At 45.9% G+C, this 24527-nt stretch overlaps 1 protein-coding gene across 1 annotated transcript; it reads right to left on the reverse strand.

Annotated features, from left to right (window-relative positions):
* Nucleotides 1–4273: 4273 nt before the first annotated feature.
* On the reverse strand, nucleotides 4274–15192 carry LOC119398839 (cytochrome P450 3A19-like). Its single transcript, XM_037665657.2, has 4 exons — nucleotides 15113–15192; nucleotides 8997–9137; nucleotides 7216–7381; nucleotides 4274–4528 (listed from the first exon to the last, which is right to left on the reverse strand). Exons 2-4 carry the CDS (start codon nucleotides 9074–9076, stop codon nucleotides 4451–4453), a joined length of 324 nt encoding a protein of 107 aa, XP_037521585.2. The 5' UTR covers nucleotides 9077–9137; nucleotides 15113–15192; the 3' UTR covers nucleotides 4274–4450.
* Nucleotides 15193–24527: the final 9335 nt, after the last annotated feature.

Raw genomic sequence — 24527 nt, forward strand, 5'->3', positions numbered from 1 at the left:
TTGGCGCTAGAGGTACGCCCCAAGGTGCTGTACTATCCCCATTCCTTTTCAACTGTGCAATGAGGAATCTACCCAAAGAACTTGACAAGATCTCGTTCATCCGCCATGCCATCTACGCGGACGATGTGACTATTTGGACAAGGCAAGGCAATGCCGAAGCCGTCAGAGGAGCACTGCAAGAAGCGGCCAACACTGTACAAGCCTATGTGGACGGCAATGGACTAAAATGCTCCTCCGCCAAGTCAGAACTGTTTATTGCTGGCAAAACAACACCGGCAGTCAGAAGTGCACTACAAATCATAGTCAACAGAGAAGTAGTACCCCAGGTCCAGACCATCAGGGTATTGGGACTCTTCCTAGAAGAGAAGAACAGTTGCAAAGAAACATTGAAAAGACTGGAAAGCACATCTCGCCAGGTCACGGGCCTGCTGCGACGCATTACTGGCCGCAAGTTCGGACTCAAAGAGAAAGAAGCATGCAAGCTAATACAGGCATACTTTGTTTGTAGGATCGCATACACTTGCCCTTTCCTTCAGCTACGAAAGACGGACATCGCAAAGATAGACTCTCTATTGCGTTCAGTCTACAGAGTGGCCACCGGACTCCGTACATGGGCGAGCAACGAAAGAATGATGCAATTAGGCCTTCAAAACACCGTCAGCGAAATCATTGAAGCGCAACGAGCTGCGCAGTGGTGGAGGCTGTCATGCACGCAACAAGGGCATGACATCTTGCAACTGATGAATCTTCCGCCCCTCACAGGGACCACAAAAAGAGTGAAAATAGTAAAAGTGATTAGGAACAAACTGATAATTCAACCACTGCCAAAGAACATGGGAGAGCACAACAAAGAACGCCGACGCGCGCGCGCTGAGTCCCTATGGAAGACTCTGGCAGACAAACCGGCCGCGTATGTGGACGCCTGCCCTACAGGGCACGACAAATACGCGATAGCTGCTGTGGACGGAACGGGAAGAATCCTGAGCACCGAGGAAATCACAGCTACGTCTGTCCTGGAGGCGGAGGAGGCCGCCATCGCCATGGCAACGGCTATCGAAGGGACGCTCTTCATCGTGTCTGACTCCATGTCAGCGATTAGAAGCTTTAAGTCAGGACAAGTGAGCGAAACCGCGGCAAAAAAACTCCAAGAGCCAACGGTGAGCATTAGGCTTCTCTGGGTCCCCAGCCACGAGGGAAACCCCGGCAACGAAGCTGCCCACCTCGCAGCCCGCGCAAATACAAACCGGGCTGAGGTGCAGCTTCATCCGGCAAACCCTGAAGAGACATCAACAAGTTATGGAGATCGCCTCCGTCGACAAAGAGAGGAGCGACAAATCTATCCTCCTCCATGTGGAGGCCTAAAAAGACACCAGGCCGTGGCCTTGCGCAGAGTTCAAACGCGCAGTGTGCTCAGCCCCAGGAGACTGGCGGCCATCCTGAGGGATGACAGCGTCTCGTCGTGTACGTATTGCGGCCTAGCTCAGGCGGGACAGGACCACATTCTATGGGGATGCGACCGCCACCCGCCCCCTAAAGAGCTCCTGCAACTGCCCCCCTCACCCGAAGAGTGGGAAAAAACGTTGCGATATCCAGAGCAAGCCACTCAGTCCAGGCTGGCGGAATGGACGGCGACAGCCGCGGCCCCTTGGGCCCCGACCTAGCATCCCCCCATGTCCTGGCTCCCTTTCCCCCCTTCCCTACTACTCAATAAAGTTGTTTCCTCCGGCCACCAGCTCTGTCAACGAATTCATTCAAATATTTTTCATTAATTATCACAACAGTTCATTGGCCGTTATCTTAAGTAAACTTTTGCCCCGATATCATATATGTATCCAATGTAATCCTTAACTTGAACCAGAACTATCGATTTCTTACCAGTTTTATTTTTTTAACACATTGTCTGAATGGGTGATTGTGGACACGTATACACTGCACACGTATACAGTGCTGAACACGAATAGATTGCTGATTGTGGACACGTATACATTGGTGAAACGGGCGATTTCGCAACGAGATTAAAGCAGCAAAAAAAAAAAAAATTGGCCGCGTATCTGCGTGCTTCGCTGCAAATGTCGTGTAAAGACGATAGAAGAGGCGCTGTGTGAGATATGGACGCCATCTGGCAATACGTCGGGAAACATGAGTGCTGTGTTGCGTGCTGGTAGTCCCGGCGCAGCAGCAGGCGAAGACCGGCGGTGACCAACGCGACCGGCGGGGACGCCAGCCAGCCCGAAAACGCGGTTTGGCGCGAAGCGCTGAAGCAGAGAAACGTCCGCACTCAACGAGTACTCTCCACACACTCTTTTATTTACACGTCGCCTGGGTAAAACAGGAACGCCAGAGCGGCGCCCACAACCGGCAGCCTGAAGGCCGCCCACAACGCTGCTTTTTCATTTTTTAAATATTTTTTTTCACCTTCTTGGCCTTCTCAAAACTAAAGTTTTTCAACACCAACCCATGGCATTCGTACAGTGCAACAGAACCGAAACCGAAACATAACAATGAGCTCGTGCGAAGGGCACGGAGGAAGGCAAATTTCAGCGCAGTCGCATTTTCAGCTTTGTTGAAACAGCGCTCACTAGACGACGACGAAGTAAAAGAAGGCACAGGACAGGCGCTGCCTGTCCTGTGCCTTCTTTTACTTCGTCGTCGTCTAGTGAGCGCTGTTTCAACAAAGATGAACGCATACCAACTCACTCAAGCTTCCATTCTTATGCATTTTCAGCGCAGCTTAAGAAACTAGGGTCCTTAAAATTACGTATGTATGCATTTTCTATTAAAGGAACACGCCACCTAATACTTACCTAGTGATGTTGCACCTCAGATATGCATGATATTTACTTTTTGATCGACAACGTTCACAAGTATGAACAGCCGTACCAGTTCAAGACGGCTGGCCCTTGGGCAAGTGGTTCAACTTTGGCCGAGTGGCTGAATCGAGGGACGTGCCGATAAACAGAAAGACAGACAGAAAGACAGACAGACCAAAATTTCTGCGTTTAAGTTCCCCAAGAAAGACTATCGTCTTTAAAAAAATGGTGTCAACAAGAAGCACGTGGCAACAAACGCGTTGGCTGAACACACAGCTTCCATGGGACATGGCGTCAACTGGGACAACGCGAACATAACTGGAAAGGAAAGAAAGAAGACGACGAGGCTTTGGTATCCCTTCACATTCAAACAACGGGGCACGCGCCCAATCACAACTCACGCAATCTGCAACCGATCTACACCCGTTGCAATGCTTACGTCGCATCGTGAAGCGTATTTAATATGCACTTTTGGAAAATTGCTTTCATTGTGAACAAGGTCCCCGTAGCGGGACCGAAAGGTCTTTGTCTTTGGGTGTTTGTGTTCTTAACGATTGGTCGGAGCTTGATTTTTCCGCCATTGTCGGAATCTTCGGAAAAACCTTAAATCCGTACTAACTATCCAGTAAAGAGCTCTTCGCATAATAATGCCTAATAATATTCATATCAGAGGTGACGATTTGTTTCAAAATTTTAATGTATTAAGTGTCCACAACCTAGTTACTTACAATGTTGCTTCTATATTATACAGACCATTTGACGATAGTCTCAACTTACTGTCGGTGTCCCTTCGTCTGTCACCTCGAGTTAAGGAGTGTTTTTGACGCTACCGCCTTTTAGTACCTGAAATAAACACTCAAATGGTCGTCAAACTTTGGAATTCAGAGGAACTATTATTTGTAATAGCCTTACTACTAATCTGAGCACAGCCCCGTCTCTTCTCTTTCCGAGCACAACTAAAAAATTCACTCTATATCAATTCGTCCTGTCATATTAATTTGTAGTCCTTATTTTCACATGTGTTCGGATTCGCACCTATACATATCACATAATAAACTCCTTCTGTTTTAATTACATTCTGTTTTAATTATCACGTCATTTATGTTCTTATTTTTTCATAACAGTGACCATTTGCTGTCAAACAATATTAGCTGGTAAAATCTCTGTTTACTAGTGCTTTTGATAACAATTCTTAATTGTTCTCTTCCCATGTTGTTGCCATTTAGTGTTATTGATCTTCTGATGCGGTTAGGGACCCTTTAACAATTTTGTTGGATCCACGAATGTGTAAATACATGTACTTCAAAAAAGACAAGAATAAACTTCATTTTCAAAACCGGAAGTAAGCGCTCGACCGGAAGTCCTTGGAAGAGAGACAAGAGTGTCGCTCGTTGCTCATGCCACTAAATATTGATGGGGAAGAAAGAAACTATGCAATGACGAGATAACACGAAATGCTTTATTGACGAGTGATTTCAGCGGTGAGGTGGGAGAACAGAACACGCGCAATTGAGTTCGGCCACGCGGGGAGTTGAAAGTGCAGCTCGCTGCTTGAATGCAAACGATAACGACGATGGCGCTTCCACAGAAAAAAAAAAAAAAAAAAAACGGACGTTGATTCACATTTTCTTGTTCATCCCTTAAAGTTTTTCCAGTTTCAGCCAGATACCTTCCTTGGGATAGCCCAGCAACGTCGCTGCAGCATATTTTGGCGGCTCCTGAAGGAAAACGAAGATAAAAAGAAGAAATGAGGTAAATATTCTACAAACGTTGATATTCATACAATAATAGACGTTTTCTTCATGAGACCTGATGAGAGCTAGGCAAATATTGTAATTTTCCATGGAAAACTTTAGTCTTTGTAGATACCAGTACGTGATGGTGCTACGAATTTAGGTTAAAATTTTATTCCTGACTTTCAATTCATGTATGACTTTTAACATTAAGCAATCGGTTGTTACGTTAAGCGTGTACGAACGTATTTCAAAATAAATCCGATATAGCTGTTGCAGCTGTTGGTGACACACTATGCGCATGCGAGAGCTTATAAGACGCGTTTTTACGACGCTTTCTCGAAAGCTCAGGCTCTGTCAAGTAGCGCCTTACGGAAGGAAATTGAGTGATGTCTCTGCTGTACAACAGCCAGGGGGTTGTTTGGCGTCTATTGATGCGGTAATTTTGTATGCACCAAACGTGTGAATACTGAGGTGATTACTTTACAATTCTCTTGGAGAGTTCTAGCATGATATCCACGAATAAGCACTCCGATCTATCTGTTATAAAATTCTTTAGGAGCAAACTGCCCCTTTTCTGCCTTCTAGCACAGTGCAGCACAGTAAGCGCTGAGGTGCTGGAGACGTGAAAATTAGAGTGCCAAAGTAGACAATAAAATTTATTATTCCTATTCTTGCACTTATGTACTATATGCTCACGAGATCTCCCATGAACGATATTTAAGCACCTGACGCAAGGTAAAAGCAAAAAGCAGAAGCGTTCGCAAATGCGTGCGGTTCACTAGTTCATATGGAGCGGATATGTGGTTCCCCGAGGACGACGTCTTCGTGATGGCTGCTATCAATTTGAAAAGGAGCTTCAGCTATGAGCCGACGCTGATCTTCTAATTCGAGTACGCGTGAAACGAAGAAATACTTCTTTCAGAGAAACAACGAGTCAATTTGAGTAAAGTTTGTCCAACTTGAGAAAAACCACTAAGGGCCAAACAACAAAACGTTCCTTTCCTTCGACCGCGTCCTCACCTTACGTGAGGCCTCCTTACAGCCAAGTACCGACGGAGGAAGCAAGCGTACTCTGAAAACTCCCTTCACCCGTCCTCGCGGGAGGAATGGTTGCCGCGCTCCTGCGTTCGAGATTGTCGAATATAAGCTTTATTCACAAGTGTTTATTCTGTAAAAAAAAGTTGGGTCACCACATCACTTCCATATTGAAGTGTTAATATAGAGACGCGTGTACGCTTCCTCCCAACTGCAACTGCTAAATGTGAAAAGCCACCGTAGTCGAGCGCAAAACGTGGTGCGTTCTAGCAACACTGAAACGTTAAACGCTGTCAGTCTAAACGCGCTTCACCGTGCACCCACGCTCACGTCTCCCCGCAGAGGTGGGGTGGAAGGGTTGCCTCGGAAACAAGCATCACGTGGGCTAGCTCATCACGTGGGCTAGCTGTGAGGTGAAGCGCTCGTTCAGGGCCAGGAGCGGTCCTAAGGGCGCACGAAGGTAGCCCCAAAGCAACCTTAAAGGGACACTAAAGAGAAACAATGAATTGGTTTAGATTGATAAAGTGTGCTCGGAGAACTCGTGTGTAGTCTATTTCACCACCATAGGTTTATTATTAGAGGAGAAAACCAAGTTCAAAGTTTCATTTTTAAATTTCGCGCCGAACTTTATAATTCGTGACGTAAAAGACTTCAAAGAGCATTTAACGTGTTTTGGCGCCACTGGCTCGACGAAATTTCGACCAACTCGTTATGTCAAGTCCCTGGACCCCTCAGAAGACAATGTACTTCGATTAAACCGATTATGAACTACGTAGGCCCAAGCAGGCACCGTCAAAAATATCTGACGTCACGGCAAATGGTGCGGGAATTCCAAGGTGGCGTCCCCACCTGTATTTTCTTTTTGCGCGTTTTCTCGCTTATTAAGCGTCTTCGCGCAGAAAGCGTGGTGTTTTTGGTATCGTGGAAGACTACTTTACTAATGCGAGAAAAATCGTTTTGCTCTTTAGTGTCCCTTTAAGCTGAGGAAGCGCCAAGGAAGCCTTCACCGAGGGCTCCTCAGTGAGGAAGCTTTCAGAGTGACATAAGGCGGCCTCACCAAAATGAAGGCTTCCTTACTGAGGAAAGGAACGTTTCGTTGTTTGGCCCTAAGCCCTAGACGAAGAAGGAAGCATAACTTAAAATGAGGATTTCATAAAAAAAAAAACAGAGTTTCTAAGAAATGTGAGCTTTAACTAAAGATCGACACATATTTTAAAAAATACGTAGCCCCGCATCTATGAGAGGTCACATCATTCTGAGACGTTTTCGATAACTGACAAATTTTTAAATTTGAGTTCTTTAAATTAGGAAACCATGAAGTGCTTGTAGCTTGAAAAGGCACATTGAACATCTCTTCTTCATGTGCGCCACAGCACATTACATGACTGCACTAACGCGGCGTGTCCGATGCGCGCCACAGCCTTGATAAATGCTGCTATATACCTTCATAATATAGGAGGCATGGCAGGCTCTGCATATATGTGAAGGACCCTACAACACTTTTCGAACACAGTCACAAACGTTGCCGCTCTGTAGTAAAGGCTCCCGTGTACATGTTAATGGAACGTTGTATCAATGCATGCAACAGAGTGACAGCGGCCGCAGATTGGTATGACTTCAAGATTGGTACTCACGTCGATGTACTTGATGCAGGGCAGTAACCTGTATTTCGTCACAAGAAGGGCCATTGCGAGAGCGATCACCACTTGCGAGAGTGCCGACGCTAGGCACTTCCGCGGCCCGAGTCCATAGGGAAAGTACGACATGGGATGTATGCCAGCCTTGTTGGCTTTGCTGAATCTGCGCCGCCGCATAGAGCCGAGAGTAACAAAAAAAAAAAGATTAGCATTCCATAGCAACCTTACATATAAGCGTCGACTCTGCGAGACCTGAAAGACGATCCAAGAGATTTTTTGTAGTTCTGTTTGAGCCTTGTGCATGTCTACTGCGGTGCAGCCACGGGAAGTTTGTCGAATGATCTCCTGTGAGACTGCAGAACGAACGTCGCGCTTTCGAGATTGGAAATGCGAATTGAGAGTATGCTGAACGAACACGACTTGAAAATATTGAAAATACATAACGTACGTTCTTACATAGCAGTCTATAACTTTCGTGTGCTCATACTACCTTATGATAGCTGGCATAAACGAGTCTTTCAAAACGGTTGGTACGAGCTAATATTTTTGTCATCTGTATTGATTGACTCTTAAAGTAACATTTTCTTGTTTGTAGGGCGGAAGCGCAGATTATGCACGAAATTACGTTTAATATCAAATGATAAGTTACTGCTGTCCTGGTAGACCTATTATATTTAGCATGTTGAAAAGAATCATCTGATTGATTAGAACATGAAACACCAACATTTAATTTGCGATATATGAGCATACGATGCAGTCCACCAAAATGTTAAAAAAAACATTGTTGCGAAGTCACGATTTTATCAATTTTCACGATTGTCTCTCAGTTGAAGACTGTCTTGGGGAGATTCTCAGTGCTATGCACCAACTTAACATCAATGCTGAAGCCAGTCCAATAACGGCCTCATATAGGCTTGCGATGAACACGTATATAAATACCTCGCAAACATGGCGGTTTATTTATGCCCGACTTCCTTAATGCTAACCATTCATGGGGGCATCCAAGCTGGGCTCCTTGTTTAAAGGCATGATGTAACAGAGAAGTAGGGCACGTTTAGAAGGCACCAGGAATCCATGCTCGTATTTGTAAGAAAACAAAAACTTCTATATGCACGAAGAACATGGATTACATTCAAGTAACCGGAACAGGAGGTCCTACAGACTAGTCCATGACACCGCTAAAATACACATGCACAATTGTTCAAGGTAAATACAAATACTACTAATTTCCATACGGAAGTCCACAATTTTGCATACTGTTAGAGATTACGCAAATATATACACATAAGCTGAGATATGCGTAACGCAAATATCCACTGTATGACCTCGTGACGTTTACGTGAAAGGGATTTGAAGCTTAATATTAAGATATCTTGCATTACATAACTATGAAGTGCTGCTGCGTTTTAAGTTTACACGAAGAAAATTGCAGACGATTGTATTATGCATACATGAGAATACCGTCTCGACAATATTTACGCGCTCTATGTCTCCTGTAATGGCTAGACGGGCGTCGCAGATAAGATAGTGCTTTTCTGTCAGCATTTCGTTCTCATTCTTGAAGCGTTCTGTTTTCACACCTAGTCAGTAAAATCTCAGTAAAATCCTGGTGATAGCGCACGTCTTCTTGACGTATACATTGTCATATCATCGGCATTGTTCGTAGCGTTGAGAGAGGAAGAGATGCTAAGAAATCTTTATTTGAGGTAACGCGTTAGTTCGAGTTTACTACAGGTGCTTATTCTACTCTTAGAGCTGAGAAAATCTTGCTTCGTTACCGTTCAGGGTCAAACTTTTCGGGTTCTGGCCACAGTGCGGGATCGTAGTGTATATCCAGGGTGGGAACAAAAACATTCATGCCTTTGAGGATGCGAACCCCGTTGTACTCGCAGTCTTGGTCACATCTCCTGCGCACCGATCTGCAAAGGCACAGTCATTGACACAGAAACCATGGCAAGTTGAACGGAAGGTAAGATAAGGTCACTGAATACCAAGGCAGCTATGGCCACTGAGAATAAGGTCAACTAATGAAACCAACAGAGAATTAAGCCAAGGCAAGCAAAGGGGACATTATTTGTGTTTTAAATGTCAAGCATTTCTTAGCGAACCCAAGGCACTGCGAGCGTTTCCATCTATCTATCTATCTATCTATCTATCTATCTATCTATCTATCTATCTATCTATCTATCTATCTATCTATCTATCTATCTATCTATCTATCTATCTATCTATCTATCTATCTATCTATCTATCTATCTATCTATCTATCTATCTATCTATCTATCTATCTATCTATCTATCTATCTATCTATCTATCTATCTATCTATCTATCTATCTATCTATCTATCTATCTATCTAGCTAGCTAGCTAGCTAGCCGCCTACGTCTGGGTGCTCTCATGATCGCCTTAATTCGGTGTAGACCAAAATTCGCGTGGGAGGGTAAGAGGAATTGTCGAACATGACTGTCTGCTCATGACATGAATAACGTGAAAATCCTGTCGCGTAGGTCGTCAAATCATTTGCTCCAGACGCGTGTGGCACATACCCGTTTACCACGGGCGGCGGTGTACGGGTATGCGCCACAGGTGATTGACAGTTGATATCTACCCAGGAACGGCGATAACAGACATTGGTAATTTAAATGCGAGAGTGTTAAGAAAAACCGACACCGTCAGCGTTGACCCAACGAATGCGAACCATAAGAATTAGGATCCCAGCAGGAATCGAACGCAAGCGTTCTGCGTGGCAGTCAGGTATCCTACCACAGAGCTACGTCAGGGCTAGAAACTGCGTTGGAATAACGCCCTATGCAGGCGTAATGTCGGTGCAACGTCAAGTGTGGTTGTGTTGCTGGCTGTCTAATTTTATAACAAAGCAATCAACACAACATATGTACTCCTATGATGCAGGCGTCATGTCAGGTTAACGTCTGTGGTTCCAGTGTTGGCGCTGCTTTTAAAGCAGTCTAATAAACATTACATTTGTATTCAGCATGCTATATTCAAGCCTTGCTCGACCCCGAAGGAATACGCTAACGAAAGTTAGGTATGATGTTCGCATCATCGCACCGTAAAGTGGACTTCACTGCGATAATACTGGCGTACGTGTTCTAACGTGAATGCTACGTTACGTCAGACCATAAGGTATCGTTTGAACACCAGTGTTGTCGACGTACCTGGTAAGGCCACGATGTGTACACAACTGCACTTACGAAAACACGTTGATCAATCTCGTAACGCTTTGTTCAAAGCCAAAAAAATATGCAGCTTAGAACTACTCGCTGAGTGCTTCGCATGAAACAGATTTCCACAAGGCGTGGAATCTGCCGAATTTTTTTTTCGCTTTTGCGTCACAAGCTTGATGCAAATTGAAAGTGAACGGGATAGTCCGCCGCGGTGGTATAGCGGTTAGGGTGCTCGGCTGCTGACCCGAAGGTCGCGGGTTCGATCCCGGCCGCGGCGGTCGCATTTCGATGGAGGCGAAATGGTAGAGGCCCGTGTGCTTAGATTTAGGTGCACGTTAAAGAACACCAGACGGTCGAAATTTCCGGAGCCCTCCACTACGGCGTCTCTCATAATCATATCGTGGTTTTGGGACGTTAAACCCCAGATATTATTATAAAGTGAACGGGATATTTAAAGACAACGGGAGTCATCCAGGTCTTGCGCGTTATAGGGATTGTAAGCTCATTGTTCCTTACGTATAGAAAAGAACAATGCCATGTTGTATTTGGATGGCATGTTTAACGGGGACAGCAACACCAACACTAAAGCGAGCTGGGCGACAACTTGAAACTGTTTAAATCAGGGCCAATATGCAGATTGAAATAGACAAAAGATGCCGCATGCACAGGAAGCAACGTCGTGTTCATAAATGCCGGTCAGTTAACAGGATACAACTTTAAGCTAAATAAAAACTTATTCCTTCCCACTGCATGACTGCCCGTCGGAGCTGGATTTCAAGAAGTTTCGGTAGCCGCAAACATATCACGCCGCTAGCACCAAATAGCCCAACTTCACATTCTAACGCAATTTTTTCCTTTGTGAGGAATATTTCCTCTGTTCTAAATGTATCGATACACTGCGAACACAACTAATTCTGGTTTCTGGAAACAAAAGTTTTGCGGGGCGAAAATGTGTCTAGTATGGATTAATATGCGTGAAAACATATTCTCTCTTAAATCAATTATCAGAATCTGATATTCAATTAGGTGATGTAAGTGAACACACAGGTGGTAGAGCGGAAGTAATAATAATAATATCTGGGGTTTAACGTCCCAAAACTACGATATGATTATGAGAGACGCCGTAGTGGAAGGCTCTGGAAATTTCGACCACCTAGGGTTCTTTAAGGTGCACCTAAATCTGACTACACGGGCCTCAAACATTTTCGCCTCCATCGAAAATGCAGCCGCAGCAGCCGGGATTCGATCCCGAGACCTTCGGGTCAGCTGTCGAGCGCCATAACCACTAGATCACCGTGACGGGGCGGTAGAGCGGGAGTAAATTATTCAGGAGGTTCAATGTCTGCAATATTAATTAGGCACGTGACTGCTCCATAAATTTCAACGACAAGGAAAGTTTCACAAAAAACAATTCTTTTCATGTCTGTGACCATCGTTGATTTGACTTTCCGTAACGATTAGCCTGAACGGATGCGCCGAAATTTCTGCAGTATGGTATACAAAGAAATGTTGGCCGTATGGTGAGTGTGGCCAAGAGACTACACAGGAACCTCGTAAATATTTTCAGGTGGAAAGCATGTGGTAATCGCTGTCGTGTTTTTGAAGAGCATTATATGCCCACTTTTACGCCATTCTGTCATCACACTTAGCGCATGACCAAAGACGCAAGTGATCAGAGAGAGTGGGCGATCGTGTTAATTAAATAGATAGGGACACGTAAAATTGTGAGTGCACGTATATTTTTACCCTTCTGCTGCCCCTAGTTAGCGAGCAACATTAGTTGCAGTTGTTTAGCTAGGTCCCCCGTTGTTTTGCCACTGTCTAAATAATTGACGCTAATGTGGCCTCGTTAATTATGACGGCATAAATTAAAGACAGCACTATTTAAAGCTGTATCGAAATTATTTTCCGTGGGTAAATTAGCCTGTATAGCTAATTTTAGGTGGAACGCATCTACGCAATGCTAAACACCTTTTACGGACGAGCGTTAAAACTTTGCGACCTCTAATCGGCTACATTGACTTTCTTTAGGGTCTTTGCTGTAGGAGAAGAGATGCACCCTATGAAGAGATGCCTAAAGGTTGATCTGAATACAGTCCAAGACATCTCGCCATTAATAATTACAAGAACAGATCCTAATGAAGCCAGCAGACAATGGAGCCAACAAAGGCATAGAGACTACTGTTATAGTTTTTAACTATAATGTTGTCATTATGACATAAATGGAGCGGCATTAAAGTGAAAGAAAGAAATTCGCCGCCATATTCACGAAGTGAATGATGTTAGAGGAGCTTGCTCGGAGATGATCGGGTAACCCGCGAATACACATTCCTCTACCATCATATATAGACGTGACAACGTTGTTTTGTATTGATTACATACACAACGTTTATTTATTTTACGGTTGGATGCACTATATACATTTTGGTGAAGTATACATTTGGATGAACTATAAACATTATATATATATAGACAAGAGATGTTGTTTTACCAAGTTCATGAAGGGCGTCCCTCGATGAGTTCGACGACTGGTTTCCCTTTAAAGATGATTGCTTTATGATGGATGAACTATATGCATTACATATACACAAGAGATGTTCTTTTACAAAATACAAGAAGGCCGTCCGTCGATGAGCTTGGGGACTCGTTTCCCTTTAAAGATGATTGCTTTAGGATCAGTAAAGTATGTTGCCAAGGGATCATCGATGATGGGACGCAATGGAAAGTTCGAGAAGGCAACATCGATACAGGTGCCCCTGATGGTGGTGGGACGTTTGCAGTCGTACGATACGCATCAGAGAGCGTAACGTGACATCATGTGTTGGCTGGTTATTGGCAACGCGAGATCTTCCCGAGATGCTGCTGCGTTGCGAGCCCGTCGCGCTGCTGCCGTTCATGCTGCGGAGCGGCAACGAAGAGTGTTCACTTAGTGAGCTCCCGGCGAAGAGAAAGGAAGCGCGCCAAACGAGAGGCGCGGCCCTCGAGCAGTCACCTAACTAGTGCTTGCGCCGAGCGTAGTGTGTGCCGCCTTGAGCGGCGGCGCGATCTAGTGAGCATTCTTGAAACCACCGGAGACTAAACCGGAGACAGCGCAGCTGCGCTCCTGGCGTGACCAATGAGAAGTAGTGAGCCGCCGGCGGGCACGCCGCGTGTGGACAAGGCGCGAGCATAAGAAGCTTGGCGAGCAAGCTCCTAAAATAATTACACCATCTAACGCTGAAGGGGACCATGAGGCGATGCGAAGCAGCGTTTCGGCATGTCGAGCCCGCTTTTCATCTGCAGCAGTTTCCCGCCGACGTTGCCGTTTGCGCAGGGCTTTCCTAGCCCGGAGCTCGGGGTCCGCTTGCCGACGTTTACGTTGCACTTCGGCGCGTCGAGCCTTCCGCTGCTCCACTTGCTGCTCCGCGATCTCGGCAGTCGTTAAGGCATTGCTGCAACTGGCGCCGACGTTGACGTTGGAACTCACGACACCGGCGCAGCCGGCGCAGTGACTGAGCGTGTCTACGAACTAACGCAAGCCTTTTATCTAAACGAGGAGGGGGAGTGGAGAGGAGGTGTGTGGAGAGGGTTTGCGCATGTGCAGTAAGGGTGGTCACGCCGCACACCGGATTGAACTCCGCCATAAGTTGCTTCGCATCTAAAAAAACCAGTTGCTTTCGGTAGAGACCGAGCCTACAACCTTCGGATAAAGCGTGCGATGCTGCACCGATTCAGCTGCGGCGGCGGTCGCTCTCCACTTTATTGGGTATTTCCGTGCATGTAAACGTGGGAGTCTTAGACAGCGCCAGTCGCAGCCATGGCGGCGAGTGTGGAACACATTTCTTTTCTGCCACCAGCTGGTGTCACGTAGCACTTGATGTATTTTGAGCTGGCAGCTGACCAATAAACACTCTCATTGGACCGTCGCTATGAAAGAACGAAACTAGAATGACTCAAGGGATCTTTTCATTGTTAGACAAAATCTCATAGGCGCGCGATCTCATAGGCGCAAGGGCTGGCGGTAGCCATTCCCCCCCTTCCTCCCCCGCCTGTGCATGGGCGACTGATGTTTTTTGACGATGATGGTGACCAAAGACAGCTGACGTTGCATTGAAAGAACTGTTCACTTCAGAAGTCTACCTCGGAAAGTAGGGGACCAACGGCAGGCTGTTGTAAGAAGCACGTCATCGCGTCGTTTTCATTTTTGCATCCATTGCGGAGCTCGCTTTCTTTCGGACTCAACAACAAGGGGGTGGAGGAGGGAGGGGGGGGGGAGAGCGTCCTGCCGTGAAACGTTCCTCCCCTCCTCTAATGGAGTACCCTGCAAACGCCAACGCGCATTCTCACGAAGCCAATCCACAAGGAATCTAATGAAACTTTGAAATGCATGATTTCTCAAGTTTTTGACCGTAATGCAGAAATTGTGCCACAAATGCAAATAAATTAGGCTGGGCGAAAAAATCAAATAGCCGTCGGAGGGGCAGAACCTACACCATTACGATAACGCGTCCGATGTTCTACCCTTCGTCCAGCTTAAAACTACAAAAATAATGTCCCCTTTAGCTTCCTTTACTTCACTATCAGTTAGCTCGATTGCGTTGCGTCTAATAAAGAAAAGAAACCCTCGATGCATTCCCCTTTTTTCGTTCGTTACAGGTGTATGCGCAGCATAAGAATCAGGTCAAAGCTCACGCAACAAAACAAACAAAAATGCAATGAAGCACTTTACCCTGGAAGCGTAGGATAGAGTCTTAGCGATTCTGACAGCACTTGGTTCAGGTACGTGAGTTCACCGAGGTTGTCGTACGTGAGCTTCCCCTACACAGTGAACAGTGGCATGTAACGAAACATACTGTTAGGAACAACGTGTGCAAAAAAGTGAGCTAACTGCTTGTTAAACAAAGAGAGGGAATATAATAAGAGGAGAACAGATGAAATTAGTGTCAATAAAATCTGGAGAGCCAAGCAATTAGATTAAAAGTTCGTCAGGCAAGCATGCTTACTATGGGTGAAACTTTTATCTTAACTAATTATGTAGTTCTACAAGAAGGTCTGACATGCTACTCCAGGTAGCTTACGGAAGGAAATTATATAAGGGTACAGGAAAAGCTGCACTAAAAAGCTCCTACTAACATATTTACTACCACCTTCCTTGATCCCACCCCCCCTCACCACCACCGACAGCAACAGCAACGACAGCCACGACAACAATAGAAGCAACAACAAAAACAGCAGCCACAGCAACAAGAACAACAAGAACAGTAATGCCAGTAGTAATGTCAAGCTTTGGGCTAGTTGTATGTAGCTTACTAAATTGTAGTAAGCATAGTAATAAGGAAACAACAAGACTTCTTCGGACGAAACCTAAGGGAACGGCACAAAACAAGCGCTTGTCCGCGTCGTTCCCTTCGGTTTTGTCCTCGTCTGAGGAAGTCGCGCTGTTTCCTTATTACTATGTTTTTTTATTAAGCTATTATGACAGGTAGGGGATGCACTTGCCTCTTTTTCGAGTATGGCTTTAACTTCGGCTCGAACCTTGTCTTGTATTTCCTGGTGTTCCGATAGAAGGTACAATGCGAAGGCCAGCGATGAAGCTATGGTGTCGACGCTGCAGGCCACAGGGGATGCATGCGGAAAGTGCGTTCAACATATGTGCCATACTTAGCGACCATCGGACTGTTTCTTGGAATCAGTCCACCGTGTATGAAACAGTAGCGCGAACAGCCATATGTATAACGGAACAATGCAAAAAAGTTGTAGTTAAAGAAATACCGCGCAAAATAAAATGGTGAAACCATGCACCATTCACTGCGGCGCTACGCGCTGTGGAGATTACACTCTAAGAAAAAAAGAAGGTGTCCTTTGACTCCTTTTTGCTACACATGTGACGTGTATACATGTGTATACGTGTATACACATGTGACATGTATACGTGTGACTTTCACACGTATAGCTCTCTTTCGAGAGGCACGTTGACTCTCTTTAGGAGAGTCGTGGGATGTATAACTATCTTTAAAGTGGCACGCTAACTATCTTTTGGAAAGTCGTGAAAGAAGTTATATATGTGAGGGTCGTATGTATAGCAAAGAAGAGCCGTAGGAGACCTTTTTTTGTCTTATAGTGTATGGCTCGTAAATGGGTTCAAGCCACTGTTCCGCAGTGTAATGTAACTGTAGAAAAAAAGGGCAAAAGGAAAAGAAGAGGCTGCATTCTACCTTCTCCTGTTTATCCTAAAGTTATCGTAGATTGCGCTACGTTATCTCGTTAAAGGGGCCCTGCAACACTTTTCGAGCATGATCAAAAAGCGCTGCCCATCGGTAGTCGAGGCTCCCGAGAACACGCGAGCCAAATATTATAGCGATGCGCACGGCCTGGAATTTACAATAAATTCTCAAAGTCAGCTGAAAATCGCTCCCTCTTCTCTCGACAAATGATGTATTAGTCCGCAAAATATGACGCGATTGTCGGCAGTTCCACCATTGGCTGATGTTATAATCACGATAACACCCTCATTATTACTTTCGTTGTTAATTTTGAGTTCAATAAGTAGATAATATGTATGTTTATATTCTGTTATCGCGTTAAAAACACCGAACAAACATTAATATTAGCACTTCCGGTTTCACCGACAGCTCGTCTGCTCGTAGTTGCGTGGTTCCGTTTTCTTCGCCATGCGCAGTGCCGAAAACGTGAATATTTCTGTGCTTTTGACCATCGCTGGTTGCCGTTGAGAGTGGCAGCCGTTCGAGTGTTGCCTCGTCAGCTGGGAACTGCATCGTCGGCACGTTCTCACGACCGACCGAGGCAGGGGCTCAGCATGTCTCCGATAACAATGCTGGCGTCCGGTAATGGCGGCGCTTCGGGGTCGTCTGCCAGTGCCGTCTTACGAGGCGGTGTGTCAGAGTATGGGCCGAAACCGATCTCAGCTGTCATTCGTTCCAAACGAGCGCGCAGGTTTGCTTTCATGGTTGGCAGAGCGATGAAAACACTACGGCGTTCGAGGTGCACACCCAACATTACCAAACCGACGCGCAGTTTTCAAGCACGCGCGATACACAGTGCGATCGGCTCCGCTCGACGAGAACGACGCAAGCCGACCGGAAGTGGCGGCACAGACCACGTGGTTGCGCCCAGACGTCAGAGAGAAAAAAATGAAGAAAAAAATTCCGCCGGCGCTCTTGGGCGGAGCCTCGCTCCTCTGCGCTCCCTCCCTCGACTCGCTGCCTAGCTTTCCGCGCGCTCGCGGCGTAGAGTGGAGGGCGAAAGCTGCGGAACGTGATTTCTCTAATTTGGTAACACCACTTAGACTTGACGGATTCGAAAAATTTTTGCGGCATATGACTCGTGAAGAGTCATACGTCAATAATGAGACTATTCCAATATAACTCAGAAAGGTGTTGCAGGGCCCCTTTAAGCTGTGCACCAACTGGCCTAACGTAATATTCCGCTAATGAATAAGAGAGATGAAAGCAGTGATATGAAGGTAAATGCCTCATGCAAGCGTGCCATTAATCCGCGCTATTTCTCAGATGGAATATTTTTCGCCCAGCTATTTGTCAGCAGTGCATGGTGCCCTAGTCCGAGCTGGATGAGAAGAATTTGTACAGCGAATGACGCCTAGTACCCTTGCGCACATCGCAGCGGGTTATGTATTGAATTCGCCCGTAATAATACATTGGGGTGTAGGGAAGCCATTCTTTCTCTCTATCACACACACACACACACACACACACACACACACACACACACACACACACACACACACACACACACACACACACACACACACACACACACACACACACACACGCACACACACACACACACACACACACACACACACACACACACACGTGCACGCACACATAAACACACACACACACACTTAAGTTATGACTGTGCTGCGTGTCCTCTTCAATTAAGCTTACCTCGACATAACAGCATGCTCGACTTCCTTTCATAATTCTTATTTACCTTGCGTTGCGGTATTCGCCAAAAGGAAACGAATTTGACCTTAGCTCGGCCAATCATTTTTCTAGAATGTGCTTACCTTGCAATAACGAAGACGCAGGTGTTCGAAGACGTTATCAATTCAAGCGGGTGCGACATCAGAGTGGGCGATAGTTGCCAGCCTGCGAAATGGATGGCGAATCTTGTAAATAGTTGAAAAGTAAATAATGCGTGCCTCAAATTAACTACACTTAGAACTCGAGCTAACGAGACCTGATTTCAGAGGTTCCCTATCTAACGAAGAAATTTCCATTGCCCGGGTGGTTCAATATTTCATCAACACGAACTAACGAAACTAACTTGGCACCAAACGCGATTTAACGAAGTTTTTCACGAAATAAATGACTAACAAAAGCAGTGACTTCTGCCTAATTTTGACGTTGAAGGCTTTTTATTCTAGGGTGCTCTTTAACGGTATCACGTTAAAACATGTAGACGCCCTTGTCACGGCCTTAGCTTTGTTTTGAGCGCACACGCACGGAACAACGAGGTCAGCAGTAGGCAGCGCTCTTATGTAGAAGGTGGAGCTTTTATTTATTTATGTATTTATTCATTCTAGTTTATTCTTATTACCCGCAGCACGTAGTGACATTAGAGTTGGGGCGGTCGTGGTTGCTTTCGTTATTTCGTAGTTGCTGCGTCGGGTGACACTGATAGTCTCCTCGCAACTTCCGAGCTCGGCCTGCTCGCACGATCACTGTATTCGTTCTCCGTCTCTGCATATTGGCAGCCTGTCATAGCTTCACGTGACCGCCTAGCTGATTTTCAGCGCCCAGACACTGAGCCCCTCACGTCCGGCTGACATGGGAGGCTCCATGTCCGGGGCCGCCCACGCGGGCTTTTGGCACGTATGGCACGGGTTAGAAGCATTTCCAGTGCGGCAGGACCTTTTGTGAATCGCTGCTCTACACTTTTGTATTTCCGAGGAACAAGAAGTTCCTTTCGAATTTTACGAAGTCACTCATTTAGCGAAATTATTTGAGCGTGGTCATCACTTCGTTAAATCGAGTTTCGACTATGCATTAGGAGGTGGACAAATGCACATGCTATATTATGGAAAGCATGGAGCACATGCCTTCATCTTTTGCTTTCTTTTTCATATCTTGTTTTTCGGAGTTTAACAGCAATTGAAGTAGATCCTCTCGGTCGGGCTGTTGAACAAGTGATCAGGAAAACAGTTAAAGAGCTCAAAGAAGTTGTTAGTACTTGCATACTACAGCACTGTATTCGAGAACATGTCGAAGGTACTGCCTCAGAAGAAGCAAAAAGTTTGCCAGAAGCAACCAGTTTACTGGCGTACTCTATAAACATTCACTGGGCCTCAATTTTTACACGTTGTCACACTTTAGCTTTAATAGCTCTGTTTCGATTGTGCTTTTTGAAGTGTTACGCACACTCGATTTGTGAATTGTAAAGAAAAAGGTGGCTGATCCCTACGCCATAAGAATCGGTATAACACGAAAATTGAACGTGTAGTCACAGAAGTAGTCGATTGTTTATAGTGCATTGGCATATAAGAGCTTGTACAATGTCTACTGTTGTTTGGCAGATGTACCACTTGATGTGGACGCACCCACGTTGACGCCAAGTTGCACATCTCCGTACCGACGACTAACGCCCATGATCATGATTTAACCCAAAACAAAAAAAATCCTGACTCTAGAGTCATACTGACTCTAGAAGAAAAGCTGAGCCGCGAGACCGCTAACCACATGGCTAACCACAAGAACGCTGACATCTTGGAACGTTGTCATTCTTGCCATCACATATCAACAATAAAGAAGCATTTGCTTAATTAAAAACGCGCGGATATCGTTTTGTGTTTATTTCGAATACTTTTACGAAAGAATGCGACGGCTATTTATGCAATTTACTGTGCGCGGAAAGGAGCATTTGCAGGCTGGTTTGCAAGATGGCGTCACCATATCAACACCAAACTCGAGAGTGCGCTCGCGGCCGATTGCGCCGGTTTGCGCGTCGTGTTAAAGCCCCTGAAACTTCGTTTACGTCAGGTATCTCGTAGTTGTCATAGTGTCCTGTTGTGTGTGTTTTCTGTCGCCGCGTACCGCTCGGCTTCATGTAACAGCCTTTTATTCTTTCAAGCTGAAAACTTAGTGCAAACCAGGACGGACGGCAAAGAAGAGATGAGACAAGCACTGAAAGTCATGTACCAACTAGGCGTAACCGAAGATTTTTTAGTCTTTTTAACGGCGATAAAATTTCGTGTGCCGTGTATCTTTAGCAGGGCTGTGCGAAGATACTTTGAAATTGTATCGCGATACGATACAAGATACTCAGACAAGAAGTATTGGAGATACAAATACAAGATACTACCGCAATAATTGTATCCGATACGATACTTTCCAATTGTATCTTAAGATACTTCGATACATTCGCAAATTTGTTATTACAGACCCCCATAACGTAGTAGCGACCGCCCATGCACGACAAGGTTTGCATGAAAATTTCTTGATTGTGACCAATTTTGTTTCATTTTAATGAAATGCCTGTTATTATCTCAAAAGTTCTGTCTTTCGTGCTCAAAGTGCATTAGTTTATTTCTCACAGAACTTATTTGGGTTTGTTTTGGCTGCTTAACAGGACAACTCTTCCCTGACAACGGCTCTTGCTTGTCATTTTTGTAACTGATGGGAGTCGCTGCACAGCTTGCCGACCGGCTAGCTGGTCGCCATTTAATCACGAGAACTTCAATAAGGATCCTTCGCACGATGGCGCAAATACCGGTGTAGAGTTTTTCCTTGTCTGTTAAAGACCGTTTACGCAATTCCGAATCACCGGTGTACAGGAGCAACAACGCTGCTAGCGACATTTTTCCTGAAGCATAGTGTATGCGTAGAGGTCATAAAACTGCAGTGACTTTTCATATTCTACTTACCTGCTGGCATAATGCGTTCGTGCTCAATATACTCACTAACGTGCAATCTTTTAGCATTTTTTTTTCAATGAGAGAACATGTGCACCCCAGAAATGCCTAATACCTATTGTATGGTCACGTGGTGGTGACGATGAAGAAGGCGGCAGTCACTGTGGGAGAGACGAAACTGCTCACTGGGCAAGCTTGGGCCCAGAAAACTAAGTAACTTAAAGTGCAAGAAAAGCACGCTATACACTGATAGCGGCAATAGGATTCCAAAGCAACGTCGAGCGGCGCCACTGCTCTTATCGCAACTGGGGGAATCCACGGCCACAACACTGCCGCCACCGCTTCCGCGCACGCGCAGTGTTCTCGGATTGCATCTGTGGTGGGTCACAATGTAACTATTGCTGACTAGCGGTGCTCTGGGCCGAATGAGGAGCGCATGCGCGCACGTGTCCTTGCCGCCGCCGCCGCTGGCGAATCCGGCTACAAACCGCGTTCGCGGGCAGTGACTGCCCCCAGAATTACATAGCTCAGCCGCGCGAGCGTAGCGCCCAGACTTGAGCAAAGTCGTCGGCCTTCAGTATTCTGATCATCGGCGGAACGCGTGGTCTTTTATACATCGGCGATCAAACCCACCAGTATTACCGCGTAAGCTCCCGAATGAACTACAGTGCTTGCGTCCTGCGCCTAATTTTAATAATAACTGTTGCGGTTTTGCATCACAAAACCACGATATGATTATGATGGACGCCGTAGTGGAGGGCTCCGGAAATATCGACCACCTGGGGTTCTTTAACCTGCACCTAAATCGAAGTACACGGACCTCAAGTATTTTCGCTTCCATCGCAAATGGTACCGCCGCGGCCGGGACTCGATCGACAGCAGGAAGAAAACAATAGGGTACACGAAGATGTCTTCTGCTAGGTAAACGCTTGCTGTATTAGATCTAGCATTGGTACTAGAGGTGCTATAGTTAGGATCTTTATTTGCACATAGGTCAATCGCATGTAAGTCGGACTTACATCCACAAAAACCTTCAAATCTCTGCTGTGTGAAAGCCACGAGAGGCAAAGCAACCCTATGCTTCAGATTTCATAACGAAGCACCACACAGGAGAGCGGCATCAGAATTTGCGCGATAATCGCCGCACGCGTTGTGGTACACGGCGCTGGACAGTGGATAAGGGTAAGTGTCATGGCATTGACACAAGTAAAAAAAAAAAAAATCGAGAAAATGAAAGGTACGTGAGCTAAGCATAGACGTTCGCGCGCTTGTTCGGTCGAGACTGCGCGAGCGCTGTCATGTTACTCTGCTCAACCAAAACGGACGCGCACACCTCATCGCCTGCCCTCACTAGCGCACTCTGCCAGAAAGATAAAATTACGTCACTGCCCTTAGTTTTGTTCAGGCGGTTTAGTGGCACCAGTACCAGCTTGAGAAGCGGAGTTGAGCCAGCGAATATTGTTTCGTAGGATGGTGTTCCTATAGAAGTATCTTGTATCTTAAGATACACGATACAATATTGAATGTATCGGAAATACAGATACAGATACTCATCTTGCGAGACGTATCGCGATACAGATACGAGATACCCAAAGGGTATCTAAGATAGTATATAAGATACATGTATCTTCGATACTGCCCAGCAGTGATCTTTAGTTTTGATTGAAGCTTTCGGGTGACGTCTCACTCACATTCGCCGCTGCATGCTGCAATAGACATTTTTCTACTTTACGGCTCTCTGCGCTGAAGTACGGCAGCAATGAGTTGAAAAAGAACGTGGATACAGGTGTCTCGTCATTGCAAGTCAAAGCACCGCGCGACCACGGCCTACGCACTTTGCTTCGAGCTGCGAATCTGTCGAGTGACCCTTGTGACTTTATTCGTTATGCATTAGTGGTAGGGCGTGCCTAGTAAAAACAATGTACAAACAGGTGGAAATTTTAACTGGGCCAGCTGCACAGACAACGCTACACTAACACAGGGCTTCACGCATCAAAACGCAGCTGATGTTCCTTGAACCACGACCTACTGTAGTGACCTGCCCAGACCTGCCCAGATGTCCCCTCCCTAACGCCAACGTTCTAGTTCATACCTCCTGCCGCTAGGGACGTAACCTACGAGCGTTGTGGCGCTACTCAGCACCTGTTCGCTGAAGTCAGCTTTAAAGCTCGTGGTGATGTTTCGCCCGCGCTGAGCGCTCATATCGTGTAATTATTATGCATAAATCCAAAATACTTCGGAAATAAAAATACGGAAAGTGAATTACATATATATTTTTTTAATTTAAAAGGACACATCTGTCCTACACTATGCAAGTCTACGGCTTCTCACGTTAGTCAACCAGTGTGCAGTGTACTTAACCGCACTGAATAGCTTACTTGACCCTCCGTCTAAGTTTGCAGAAAAAGTCACATAATGCCGGCAGTTCGCCACATAATACTGGAGTATTTACTCCAGCGCCGTCCAAACGGTCGCAGAGTAGCAGACGAACAGGTTATAGGTAGCGCCACCTACGGAGAGCGGTTGAACGAGAGCGGGGACGCGCGCTCCCATAGGACCCCCGCTCTCTCGGCATGTCAGGAGTACAGTAGGTCGTGCCCTGAACAGCGCGTAGCTGGCTTAGGTTGGTAGATTAAAACTGATTACTGCCGTCAAATATAGTGAGCGTCTCAAGGTCTGACAACGTTCGTTTTGTTCCATCATGGCGGAACCCATGCGGTTATAGGTTTCAATGCATAGGCCCTATGGGGAGCTTTTCCTCTATAGTCAGTATATTAACTCTATGCTCTGCACAAGCTCATGTTTTCCGACGTACTGCCAGATGGCGTCCATATCTCACGCAGTGCCTCCTCTATCGTCTTTCGACGACATTTGCAGCGAAGCACGCAGATACGCAGCCAATTTTGTTTTTTTCGAGCCTGGCAGCACACATGTCACCACCCAGTTAAAAAAAGGACGCTCTTAGCATCTATCCAACCATCGAAGAGCACTGTGAGAGGAAAGTGTGAAAGATAAAAGGCCCGTTCATGTAGCCTCCGTCAACGTTTATAGATGCTCTTTCAGTTCCATAACTTCTCCTCCGAAGGCGGCCGCCACTTTTACCCAGGCAGTGAGAGGGCGCTCCTGTCGAGAATAGCGCTGTCGCGGGCAGACGTGTTGCTCTTTCCCGTAGTTGCTTGGCCGCGTGCGGGGCTGTGATCACGTATTTTTAACAGCGAAATCTGTTATGAGATCACAACCACGGTCGTTT

The sequence above is a fragment of the Rhipicephalus sanguineus genome, chromosome 7 (assembly GCF_013339695.2).
Source record: "Rhipicephalus sanguineus isolate Rsan-2018 chromosome 7, BIME_Rsan_1.4, whole genome shotgun sequence".
NCBI lineage: Eukaryota > Metazoa > Arthropoda > Arachnida > Ixodida > Ixodidae > Rhipicephalus > Rhipicephalus sanguineus.

What these genes read in the sequence shown, in the direction of transcription:
- LOC119398839 (XM_037665657.2), bottom strand. Translation starts at nt 9,076, where the DNA reads ATGAATGTTTTTGTTCCCACCCTGGATATACACTACGATCCCGCACTG. An exon ending in GAAAAGTTTGACCCTGAACG is followed by an intron (nt 7,382 to 8,996) that starts GTAACGAAGCAA and finishes GCGGCGGCGCAG; the next exon opens with ATTCAGCAAAGCCAACAAGG. An exon ending in CCTGCATCAAGTACATCGAC is followed by an intron (nt 4,529 to 7,215) that starts GTGAGTACCAAT and finishes GTTTTCCTTCAG; the next exon opens with GAGCCGCCAAAATATGCTGC.